We start from the raw sequence: 13158 nt of genomic DNA, 5'->3' as shown, positions 1-13158 counted from the left end.
TTTCGGTTCGGTTTGGTCTGACAGAGCTCGGCTCACGTTGTCCAATCAAATCTTTATAGAGTTTATGTATCTGGAATCAGTTTTTTAATGTTTGCTAACAACCCTACGGTTTGAAGGCAATGTTGACTCGTTTCATATGAGTTAGATCAAACCTACTGACTCTGAACTCGATGAAGTCACAAATATGCTAACATACTAGTAACGCGGTTGGGTTCTTGACTTGAAATTATTTGACTCTGTACACCAAACAGAATGGATGTTGTGTCCCTTTTAGATTTTTATTTAGATTATCTAAAATTAGCTTCCTGTAAAACTCCAGTACTCTCAAAACTAACACACCACGCAGTCAGAATCACAACGAGGTACAACAAGTGCCTCCTGGAGAAAAATAAATATTTGCACATGCAAACCGCGAAGCTGGTCAAAAAGAGATAAACTGCAGCTTGGAAAAACCTGCGGCGGAAGAGTTTGGTACTTGTTAGTCGGAGAACGGTGGGGTGGTCCGACTTGTTTTGGTAATTTAGCATCCGTATAAACTTACACGCTCCTGGCAACTAGATATTCCAATTGGACTCAAGCCTCTACAACAAAGGACCAAATATGTTTCTTACTTAAAGATTTGTTTAGATTGGCTTTCCACTCTTGCGCTCTAATAAAAACAGCAGTCGGTACGGACAGGTTTTCAGAAAGAAATCAATAAAAAAAAATTTATGCACAGCACATTCATCAATGCTGTTTGCTTTTGACTGGAGATCGTCTGCACACGAAATCCAGAAACAGAAAATGGCTTCTTCTCTCTTTGAACTGATGAAAGAAATGGTACCTAATGGTGTATAGATTTGAAATATCAAATACACTTGGAAGCATCTCAGGAAAGCTTGTTCTGGTGTTTTTGAAGTAATTAGATGCTGTGACCTCCCTTTACAAAATTAACTAGCCAAATCACCAAACTGCCCATTTCAAACAGAAACGTCTCTCTCGTGAAACACGGCGACCGGCTAGATGCACAATTTTGCTAGGATTCTCAACGTCGACTCCAAAAAAAAAAACAAAAAACAAGTAGCTAATTTGTTTCTCTCGTACCTTAAACAGGGAGGTCGAGGCAGGCTACGAAGGGGAGTTGGTTGGGAGATCAGCCTTCGACAGAGGCCAATGCCCAGAATAACCTTCCAGGCTGGTGACCCTTATTACATTAGCAAGCGGACCAGGGAGGAGTTGATGGCCAAGTGGAAGATGGAGGTGAGTACCCTCGCTGTAAACCAGCCGCCGCTGACCGCAGGGTCAGAGGCAAGCGTTGACTCAAGCTAGGACCCCTGGCGAACCCATGACCAAGTGTATTTGGTGTGTCATTTGATATTTCATGAAGGTACCATTTATTTCAGTGAAATTTCCCCAGTTTGGCTTCTGCTTTTTATTGTTTTGTTCTTGTCTTTCGTACGAGCGGGGGGGGGGATTACATCCATCTGTGTGGGTCACATCTGGTTCATACTTCCCTGCTGAAAACATAAAATGTAGATTTACTCTGTTCCCCATGCTTTTGATGTCTCACTCCAGAGCCGAGTGAACGGTAATAAAGCTGATCCCAACATGCAATGTTTCTGTTTTTGCTGTTGTTGCTAGAGTCTGAGATGAGTTGAATTAAACCAAGTCGAGTTGAATAAATTGAGTTAAGTTGAATTAAAATGAGTTGAACTCAGTTCAGTCAGATCAGCTCTGTCTTCTCAAACACTGAATCTCTGGTTCTGGTTCTGCTGAAGATTTCTTCTTGTTAAAGTGAAGTTTTTCCTCCCCACTGTTGCTGCGTACATGCTCAGTATGAGGGATTGCTCCAAGTAAATGACTTGAAATCAGTTTGAATAATGAGCTAAAGTTGATACTGGACTTTAGTTACTGTTCTTGTAAAATACCTTTACCACTTTCACTTGTTTTTCTTTTGAATTGGCTAAATTTACGCAGAGTGATTTGAATTGGCACTATGCAAATAAACTTGAAATCAAGACTAACTGAGTCAGATTAGCCAGTCATCAGGACTGGTTATCATCATCGCTATTGTGTGGCTGAGTTTCATTATGCTGCCGCAGATATTTCCATCTTCATTGGCTCGTGCAGACAGGCTCGTCTGTTTTCAGTCATCGGCTTAAGAAAGCAAACAGAAATGTGTTTGTACATCAGACTGGAGCTGGAAACGGGGCAAAACAAGACTTTCTGGCGAAACGGCGCTTCTTTCATGAAATCATCAGACAAGTTATGACAAAAATGTAATTTTTAAAGCAACAGACCACATTTATGTGTTCGAATACAGCTCCTCAAAAAGCCTTCGGACATTTCTGCGTTTTGCTATCTTACAGCCACAACCCAAATGGATTATTACTGGAGTTTCATGCAGTAGAACATCAAAATGTAGCATTTATTTCTACAATGGAAGAAAGGTTCTCTTAACTTCTTCCTAATAAGAACATCAAAATTAACTATAGGAAAATAGAGCCCACTTCTGTGTAATTTAATCTCAGTTTAGATAAAGCTTTTATTGTGAAGGCCCCAGAGTGGTTTTAACATAATAAAATATAAATAGTTAGAGGAATACAAATACTTTTAAAAGGCACTATACATCTATAGTAACTGGTATTATTGCATTGTGTTGAATACATTTTGAGTTTCTTTCTCTTCATTACATGTAAAATCCCTGATCTGGTAATAAAGTTTAATTAATAACAGACTATTAGACGTTAATTTATTACCTTAAAATCCTAGTTGGAAGAAAATGTTATTAAATAACAAAGTGTCATTAGTGAGGCTTGCAGGATTCTCAAAGCAATAACTAGATTAAGAAAAACATTAAACATCGACACAAAATACGGCACAAAGTTCCAGTTACTTAAAAGATTGTTGATTAAAAGTCGTACGTAACTTTTAAATAAGTAAAAAGAAAGAAAATTGAGCGAGTGCTCTACTGTCGCACACAATAATTTATCCTAAATAATTTGTCCCTGTGGAAAACACAAATATAATTCCTGTATATGAGTTAAAGGAATCAGCTGAATATGTTCTTTCTTTTTTTTTGCCAGTAGTGATCAAAGTAGGTCAGAGGTCAAAGTGTCTCCAGGGAAAAAACATTGCCAAATTAGCAGGACGCGTCAGGCCCCTCAAACGAAACGCTCTAAAGTAAGAGTCAAGTGCATTTAAAGCGCTTTAAGGTGGATTTTCCTGAAAGCGAAGCACAGAGAGGCTTTGACTGCTACTACGCTTTTTTTTTTTTTTTTTCCTTTATCTGGCCCTTTTTCAAACTTTTATGAGATTTGCATAAATGCGGCTTCGCTCTGCCATCAAAGTCCTCTTCTCCGCTGCGGGGGATCTTACTGTCGCGTACTCCTGCAGCACGGACAGCGTGGTGCTTTAGAGGGTTGCACTTTACTTTTTTACTTTTTTTTTTTTTTTACATGTGTTACAGTGAGAACTTCTCCTTCGCTCCCTTTTCATTTCCTTCCCTTTCCGCACCCCTCCCCCCGCAGCTACCGAAGTGAACTTTGTGCTGTGGATGTGAGGGTGAAGATGAGGTTTCTGCAAATACTCAGCCGTGCTGGCCCCCCAACATTTGCAAGTCGCGTCTAGCCAACCAGAACTGCCTTAGCAATCACCTGACCCTGAACTTCCCAGACAAAGAAATGTTCATGCCTTTTTTTTTTCTTTTTTTTTTTTTCCTCTTTCTTCTTCCACCCCAAGTGTGGGGGTGAACAAACCTAAGCCCCACACTGGATTATGAGGTTAGCATGCTGGCATGTATGGGTATGTGGACCTGCATTGTTTGTTTGGTGGCACATGGCGATGGTGTGTGTTTCTGAGCAGTCGGCTCGCACTGAGAATATGCTGACATAAGGTATTTCCGCGAGAGTTGTTGTGGACCATCTGTGCGGCATGGCTCAAAGGGAACCTGCCTCTTTAAATGAGGAAGGGAGCGCAGGCTTTTGGCCATGTTTGGGAAAAAAAGCTGCTGGCTTATAAAAAAGAAAAAGTTGCTCCTATGAGAAATATATGCTGAGAAAAATGTCAGAACGGCTCATTTTGGCACGTAGAAAGAGCTGGTAAGAGCAGGATTTTTGATGAAATCTAATTTTCAAAAGGACTATTTTTAGTGCCAGCATGACTTTTTAACTGGGACATGTTAGAGTTGTTTTGCTGCACTGATCAGAATGTGGCCGATTTTTGATTTTTGATGTCTGTAAAGATTTGACCTGAATGTGCTGATTGCTCTGTAACAAAAATGAAAAAGAAACAGAACGCTAATTTTTTTTCTCTCTCTAATGTTACTTCTGTAACACGCTTTTAATTATTTACAGTAGAAGCAGAGGTGATTTTACACCGAAAGAGAGGAAAAATAGACGGGAAGTGAGTTACCCCTGAAATGCGCCATCTTGGTAGGATACCGGTAAACTGCATTGAATAGGAGCAGCATTACCACCGACATTACCAACGTGTAAATTAGTTTTTTAAAGGTTTTTTCTGCTCTTTCGGAGAACCAATTCAGTTTGAAAATAGTTAACAAATCATGTGTGTTTACCAACAGCCATACTTTGAGGATGAGAATGAAACAAGGCTCGAGTTTCTCTTTTACTTGTTATGCGTGATGCCTGGTCACAAGCAGTTTGAATGTAAATTTAATGTACTGCTTATTAACGTTGTGTGATTGTAGCAGTAATTGCACGTGCTGTAGTACATCCAAAAATCTGAGTATAATTTAGATTTTCCTTGTTTTGTTCAAGGAGCACATGTTGCAGCAAGAAGAAATGCATATGCCACACTTTACAAACTACAGATTTTTCATAGTTTGAATTGAATTTCATACTTGCTGCAAATCGATCTGTGATGCAAGTCTGCAGGTTTGCCTACAAAATAAATTGCTTGCAGTAATGTGTTCAATACACTTTTAACTAACTTTTGGTTATTCTTAAAAATATCTTCACAGAAAGTTCGTGCCATATTACACAGCTAGCCAGCTGCTCTCTTTGACACTCGATGCTTAGTAGCAAAGTTTGCTCACCTTCGCGGGATGCAATGAGAACTTTACCTTTGTTTTTACACCCTTAAATCCAACCGTATTCAACCATTGCTGGTCTCTTACGTGTGATCAATGGAAGTGGAAAGCTGTTTCCGTACTATCAAGATGGCGACAGAGCACCCAGATGTAGGTCGTCACGTTGGAACTATTTATAGGGTTTTATCATTTGAAAACCGCCTATCTTGACAGAAAAGGAAAACAATTCTGCTTGTGTGCACTCACTACACAATGCAGACGTATTTGTTGTAATGTTTTCAGCCTTCCTGTTTTCTGCCAGAGGTTTTGCGCTCTCTCTCCGCCTGCGTAAAGCACAGTTTTAATAAAAAGACGTTCCTTTTTCAGTATCTGCTTACATCACTGCGCTTTCCTCTGACCTCACTGATACCTAAATGATCATTTTAAGTCGTCCTTCCTCAGTAATGACTTGAAAAACAAAGAGTGTTTTCAGCATTACCTCATTGTATTTAGGTACTGATTGGATAACCAGTGGATGTTTTGATTTTCTGACCTGCTTGCTTCAAGTCAGGGACTATCAAACAGAAAATCAGGAGCCTTTTTATCGTTAGTTCTCACTTTGCCAGGAAGAGGAGTTGAGGTCTTTTAACTACAGGCATATCTCGGTGTGTGAGCCATCAAACAGTTACCAGTCCTCGCCGGGTATTTCCTGCTCGCTGTGCATGAGAAACTGCAGAGGTCGAAAGCTTCGTGTTGTTTTAAAGTCTCAGTGGTTGGTTGAGGAAAAAATGCAAACCGAAAGCTAAATTTACTCCTCTTTTTTTTAAATCTTTCGTTACAATCCTACTGTACATGTTATGTCTTCGACCTTAGTTTAAGTTTGTGAAAAATATTAATGCATTTATGTGATAGTCGTTTTACTTGCAGACAAGACTATTTGTATCCTAGCAACCGCTCCTGTGAGTCTCCGACTCCTTAAGATTTAAAGTTTCCCTTATAAAGTTAACAGCCTAATTAAACAACTGATGTTTAGCCGTTTACTGTAACCGTGGCGCTAATGTCAGCGTTACAGCTCACATTATACACATTATAGGTGCTAAGTATTATTTCCACCTATACGTTGAGACCGGTGTGTGTGTGCGTGTGTGCGTGTGTGTGTGTGTGTGTGTGTGTGTGTTTGTGTGTTTGTGTGTGTGTGTGTGTGCGTGTGTGCGTGTGTGCGTGTGTGTGTGTGTGTGTGTGTGTGCGCGTGTGCGTGTGTGTGTGTGTGTGTGTGTGTGTTGTGGGTGTTTTCTGCCTCCCATTGCACTCCATCACCCTTTGAACCCTCGGGGTATCATGCTGCACGGCTTCTGAGTCAGATGATCCGCCGTTGTGCAACCAACATGTCTCTACACCCTGCCGGAGACCTGCAACATGCACGGCTCCTGTTCAAAACAAAAGCCCCGTAATCGCAGTCCTCCGTATCAAACTTTTGCTTTTTAACGAGGAAGTCGTGCCAGTTTCTTCGACCCCCGGTTTGCTTTCTTTGTGTTTGCTGCAGCGCTGCGGCCTGCACATGTGCTGCTCGTCTCCGGCGCCATTCTGACAGGAGGCGTAAAGCGCTGGTGTTTCTGAGGTGTCGTGACAGGCAGGCATGTGTAAATGATAAAGACCGCATTGTGTTATCTCCTCTACCTCCTTTTCTATTTGCCCCCCCTTTTAGACTCGGAGGGCCTGTCTCGCTCATAAAGCGGCACACACACTGTGAGGCCCTCAAAAGGGGGCATTTACCGCTGAGAAGAAGTCCAGAGACAAATATCTGCTTCTTATAGCCACTATACTTTGTGTTCTTCCCTCAAAATTGTGGGCTCAGTGTCACTAACTAGGTTTCCATGCAAAACTTTGCCGATGTTCCACTGACCGCAACTTCGCAATTGCGGTGTTCTCGTTAAATAAGGAACGCAATTAAAGTCACATGTGAACAATGAGTGTGCTCATTGGATAAATCGTTAAAAAAACATGCAGCGACATCATCCTCATCCAGGGTTTTTTCCATTAGTAGTGTTACCTGGTTTTTGACCACATGACTCGTGTGACTTGAAAGAAGTGTTTCCATTGCAGTTTTTGTGAAATACAAAGCCAAAAAAAAAAATCCACCTAATTAGCTACACTTTCCAAGTGGACATTTTAGCCATATATCAGCTTAATGGAAACACAGCGACTTTGAAAAAACTCTCATTTTTCACTACGATGAGGAGTTTTGTTTTTTGTGGGGGTTTTTCCGGCCGTATAAAGAAGTTTTATTTCGTAAAACTGCAATGGAAACACGTTTTTCACGTCACACAAATCACATGATCAACAACTGGATGTTGCCACTGGCGCAAACCACGAAGAAGACGACGACAGGAAGTAGCAGGAGGATCATTATAATGACTTATCGAATGAAAAAAATAAAACTTATTCATGTGTGATTTTAATTGCGTTTTTCATTTCAGTACAGCAATAGGGAAATTGTGAGTTTTTTTACATTAGCAGAATGTTGACAAAGTTTCAAATAGAAGCACAAAAAGCTTTTCATCAAAAAACTTTTTGAAATTTCCGTGGTTCCATTTGGCAAACTTGATTTTCGTCACTAAAATTGGGGTAATTGTAAAGTTAGTGGAAACAGATCTAGTTTCTAATGGACTTTGGGGAGAAGAAATCTCAGAGAGAGAGAAACAGAGAGAGAGAGCGAGAGCGTTATGCTAAGTGAACTAAAAAAAAAATCACCAGCATCAACAATTTGCCAGGAATGATTGCAGATTCTGCTTCTGATTTTTTTTTCTTCCAAGCTAGCTGCCATGTGTTTTTTTTTTTTTTTTTTACTTTTTAACCACCTGGAACTACAGATCCGAGCAGCGACTCAGGAGTCAAGAGGCCTATCGCGTACGGTCGAGGGCTTTGAACCTCTCACCCGGCGCTGCAGCACAGATATTTATAAACCGCAGCTGAGCTTCTTGATTGAAGAGCACATGTTTCTACTCTTCTGAGGCAAACCCCTCCCCACTCACCCAAGGCACCCTGTCTTCTTAAAGGCACTATTGTTTACGAGTCACACTGGGGAAGAAGACGAGAAGCGGATCCCAGTGTACTCTTTCTCTCTCTCTCTCTCTCTCTCGTGGCACCTCTGGAGATTGATACCATGTGAATCCTGAGAAACTGAAAAACTCTGGAGGGAAATAAGCACAGCTGTGCCGCGGCGCTCTCGCATGAAGCGTATAGTGTGATCAGCACGTGTTGACATATGCGGATTTGCGCGCACGTAGAGGAAATGGAGACGGCGAGCAGAAAGTGGACATGCCTGTCCGTTTGAATCCAGCGCCACGTTTGTTCGAGAAAGAGACATCAGAACGGGCGCAGCTGTCGAGGATTTGCTGCCAGAGGCTTTCGTCTCGCCTCCGCCTTGTCCTTCTCTGATTGACCCACCGATTCAGTGTCACAGACTCCCAGCTCCGTTCCGGGACGCCATACGGCCTCTGCATACGCTGCTTTTGTTAATGTCTCTACCAGCTCGAAACATCTGGTGGTCGCTATATAGCTCAACCTTAGTCAGACTGGATGGAGAGCAACTGTGAAGATCCATTTTCAAGTCTTTCCAGAGATCCGCAGCTCAATTTAGGTGAAAGGTGAAAGTCTTTCCTCGGTCTCAGGTGTTTTGCAGTTTTGAACAGATTTATTTCCATTTAGCTCGATCCAAACCGAGTACAAGATGTTCAGGTTGATGTGCCAACATGGCAAAAACACAAAAAGTAACCAAGCATTTATTTGTCTAGTTTCTGGTGCAAATATCTTAGTTACCCTGAAGTAAGACTACACTAACTTATAAGCAACTTTTTAGAGTTTGTTTAAAGTCAGAAACTAATTCATATTGAACTTATAATAATTTTTTTTGCATAAGTGAAAAAATTAAATATACCAATGGAACTAGTACTTTTTTTTAGGAATAATTTACTTAAATGGAGCTACAACTTGCTGAAAGTTGCTTTTAAGTTAGTTCATTCATATATAATTATACTAATTTGCACTAAAAACCAGACAAAAAACTTACTTGGTAAGATTTTGTGTGTTCTGGGGGTAAACCAAATTTGGCTTGTCAAAGCAAATAACACCAGATCTGTCGATCCTGTGACCAAAGTTAGTCTCCCACCTGATCTGTGAATCTCTGCAGCCCCTCCAGAGTTACAATGAGCCTCTTGGCCATTTCTCTGAGTGTGTTAGTAGGGGTGTACCAATAAATCGGCCCTGATTTCCTTCATTTTTTTAAAATCGGTGCTCTTTTCTACCTCAGCAAAAGTCTGAAAATCAGCCACTGTCGTCTTTTTGCTCTACCAGATGGGAGGTTTGACTCACAGGACATGTCTGCACATTTCCAGTTAACAATAGTCACCCCACTGTTACTACATTTCAGATGACAAAAAAAATAAATATCGGTATCGGCCAAAATCAGAATCGTCAGGTCAGGCTTTTTAATCGGTGCACCCCTGTCTATGGACCTGGTCTTGTCAGGTTTGGCGCTCTTTGCTTTTTTTTAACCAGTGCTGTGTGAAGATGTCCAATGTCTGGTGCTTTAAACTCCCCCCACCGCGGATGCATCCCAGGCCCGGTTGACGTGTTCTCTGGTCTTCATTTGAGCTCTAACGTTCCTGAACAATACTCCGTGACCTTTGCAGAACAGATGCTTTTATAAAAGCCACACTTAAAAGCCATATGACCTTTTTTTTCCCCCCTTCCACTTCACAATTATGCACTATATCCACTGCGCTCCCCTAAAATTTTTATTGGCCTGGTCTGGTCACCCCTATGAATTTTTTTTTTCTTTTCCTGCGGGCGCCACTGACTGCATTGTGTTGGGGCTATTACATAAGATCCCATTAAAGTGAAAAAAAAAGTGGAAGTAGTTCAAAGGGTATGAATACTTTTACAAGGCACAGTAAGATCCCGTTTACAAGGTTCTTTCAGACTCCGGCTCGGCATCGGCTTTGCCGTGAGGAGGTCCGTTGCTCGTGTTGCGCTGCCAAGTTCAATAGCTGCGCTGGTTTTACCCAAAACTCCTCTGTTGTTTTCTTATTTATTTATTTTTTTGCTTTTTTTTTATAGGCAGAGAAAAGAGCCAAGCTAATGTCAGAGATCAACATAATGAAGGACCTGGAGAAGAGCGACGCAGAGAGCCGGACAGAGGAGCTCCCAATAATCAAACACCCGCAGCCTTCAAAGCAACAACCTCAGCCTCAGCCGCACAGCCAGCCTCAGCCGCAGCCTCAGTATCAGCAGCAATCACAGCCGTCTCTGCCGCAGCAGCAGCTGCAGCAGCTGCAGCAGCAGCTGCAGCAACACAAGCAGCCACCTCAACAGCAGCAGCAGCAACCTACTGACCCGGCTTCTCCCACCGTGGCCACCACCCCGGAGCCTGTCGCCATCGGAGGAGAGGAAAAAACTTCACAAAAGTCTTCAGACACCGAGCCCGAGTATGAGGTAACGCTCTGCAGAAGCACGACTTCGCTCCGCTTGTTCATTTTTTGGTAAGCTGTAGCGTGTAAGGGCTTCTGTCTTAGGGGTGAATGTGAGTTTAGAATCTCTTTGTCTTGTCAGAGCAGCTGCATATTTCAGATGGGATGTCTTAAAAGTTCACTCATACACACAATAATGCGCGATGGGGAGCAAGCAGCACATAAAACGTAAAACGCTCCTTGTGCTTTACACCAGCATCAATCTATTACTTATTCCATTTTTGACCTCGTTACAGTTTTAACTCGACAACTAATGTTTGAAATGTGGATTCATAATATTATTTAAAAAATCTCAGACTCTGAATATCGGGGAGAAAATGCCTGTTTGTGCTTCTAATGGGGTAAATACTGAACTTGAGCAATTTCCAAAACAATAAAAAGCAAGCTACCACTTTTCTGCACACACAGTTTAATTTGAGTACATTAGAATATAACTGCATCTAATTCCTCAAATGCAGAAATGCAGTGTTATGGACATGTTATAGACAGAATAGTCATCACTGGGCCTGTCACAATAAACCAACCAGTCACATGATCAATTAAAACCAGTTGAATCATTTTCATTTGCTTGAAACCGGATGATGAAAGTCTTCAATCAGGTGTTTTGGTCTTTAACTATCCCTTTTTTTGAAGGACAGCTTTGTTTACAAAGACTTCATAATTCATTTTATGTGTTTTTTCTGTTGTTTATTTGGATATTTAAAGTTCCAGTGTTAAATGTTCACTAAAATTTAAACTTTATTGATCTTTGAGAATGTGCTCTTGCATTATTAGGCAACAATATTATCGTTTATCGCAATGACTTCTGGGACGATTTATCGGCCGCTAAAATTTGTGATTGCGACAGATCTAGTCATTACTGACTTGGTGTGGAGATGAGATTTTTCATCAGAACCACAGGAGTTTCTTTCATTACCTCCCAAAAAGCATTTAGTGTGTTTAAAAAAAAAAGGTGAGAATAAGTCTGAGCATGAAAGTTTTAAAGCATGTACAAAATATGCATGTAGTGGAAACATATAATGTGGTATTTCTAAAAGAGATTGGGTTGAGCCGTCCCGTTACCACGTTTCTTTTGGTCTTTGTTTGGGCCCTAAACAAACTCAGCTCCAGTAACCCGATTCATCGGAATGAATGGAGGCACAAAATACAAAACCTCCCTTAACAAGCTGTGACGTGTCTTTAAAATACTTTGATTTTAGCTCCGGTCTAAATGATTTCTGAGCACATTTACAAACACTAAACCCACCTGCGTGTGTGTGACACCTGTGTTTACTCACCACAGAGGCTTTAACCAATCACACTCCTCTCTCAACGCTTCACATCTACAACGTATAAAATCTAAACTATGCACAGCCTTAAGACATGTGTTGGAGTGTTCTGGATAACCAGCTCTCAAAATGCATAGTTTCTCTGTGTTCTTAGGTATTTTGGTTAAGATTGTTTCTCTTTCTTTTTTATGCAACAGATAATAATTCCCCCCCCCGACCCCCACCCCAAAAAAAGTAGAAAATAAGCTGTTTGGAAACGCTGTGTAACTTTGCTCAGAAGTTAATACGGAGTGGATGATTTGTGTCGTCTCCTGGCTGCAGGACGGCCGTGGTTTTGGCATCGGCGAGCTGGTTTGGGGGAAGCTGCGAGGATTTTCTTGGTGGCCGGGCCGCATCGTGTCCTGGTGTATGACGGGCCGGAGCAGAGCCGCCGAGGGAACCAGATGGGTCATGTGGTTTGGAGACGGAAAATTCTCAGTGGTGAGTGTTCGGGGCCAACACTAATATTTTTGTCAGGTGATTTTTCTTTTGGCTTTTTCAAGCAAAACACAGTCTTCTGTTTTAGTGATAACCACAAAAGGGTTTTTTTTCCCATGTATTTATTCGTGCATCTGGTTGCTCTATTGAAATGTAATATTCAGACAATTTGTAAACTTGCAGCGTCAAAACATTAATTTTTTGTGTATTTTTACAGGTATGTGTAGAGAAACTTCTGCCTTTAAGTTCATTTAATAATGCCTTTCACCAACCAACTTACAACAAACAGCCCATGTACAAGAAAGCAATCTACGAAGTGTTACAGGTGAGAGCTCCTGCCTTGTGTTTTGATGCTTCACTTAGGGCTGGACAATATGGCAAAACAATGTATCACATTATAAACTTCTCATACTGGTTGATATAAATAATTATTAATTAATTTTTTGTTTTAAATGTCTGAAATACAGCCAATCTACAGAGATTACCTTTCCTGTTTTATCCAAAAATTTCGCTCCACGTTGTCATTTTTTTATTTTTAAGCTGTACAGGCTTGGTGTTGCTCAAGTTACGCAACAGGTTGTTGCTAGGTAACCAAAGAGTGAACAAGTTAGTTGATGCCATCAGCCTTTTTTAGCTAGCCATGAGAGATCGAGTTTTGGATTTCAGTGAAATTGTTTATCACAGGTGTTATCTAGTGATATTGATTATTTGTCTATCGCAATATATATTGTTATTGATTTATTCTCCAGTACTTGTTTCACTCTATCATATTGTTGGTATATTTTAGATTCACCAACCAGAGTTTCCTGTATCCATTTTTTTTACCAATAATAAAGAAGATCTAAGGATAGCATTTAACATCTTTTCCTAGCCTTCT

The 13158-nt window shown here is 40.9% G+C and overlaps 1 protein-coding gene across 6 annotated transcripts in view; it reads left to right on the top strand.

Annotated features, from left to right (window-relative positions):
• The window catches only part of dnmt3ab (DNA (cytosine-5-)-methyltransferase 3 alpha b), a 43955-nt gene that overhangs the window by 21630 nt on the left and 9167 nt on the right, over positions 1-13158 (top strand). For 5 of the 6 annotated variants that reach the window (XM_008399115.3, XM_008399113.3, XM_008399114.3 and 2 more), the window contains 4 exons: positions 1093-1239; positions 10127-10501; positions 12126-12284; positions 12499-12606. In XM_008399115.3, the coding sequence (XP_008397337.2) occupies positions 1093-1239; positions 10127-10501; positions 12126-12284; positions 12499-12606 (789 nt within the window). The remainder of the gene's footprint in view (positions 1-1092; positions 1240-10126; positions 10502-12125; positions 12285-12498; positions 12607-13158) is intronic. The other variant, XM_008399118.3, reaches the window with a different exon arrangement.

Source organism: Poecilia reticulata, chromosome 22 (genome assembly GCF_904066995.2).
Source record: "Poecilia reticulata chromosome 22, P_reticulata-male-v2, whole genome shotgun sequence".
Classification (NCBI taxonomy): Eukaryota; Metazoa; Chordata; class Actinopteri; order Cyprinodontiformes; family Poeciliidae; genus Poecilia; species Poecilia reticulata.
Note: the sequence above shows the minus strand (reverse complement) of the source record. Positions and strands in the feature narration are given on the sequence as shown.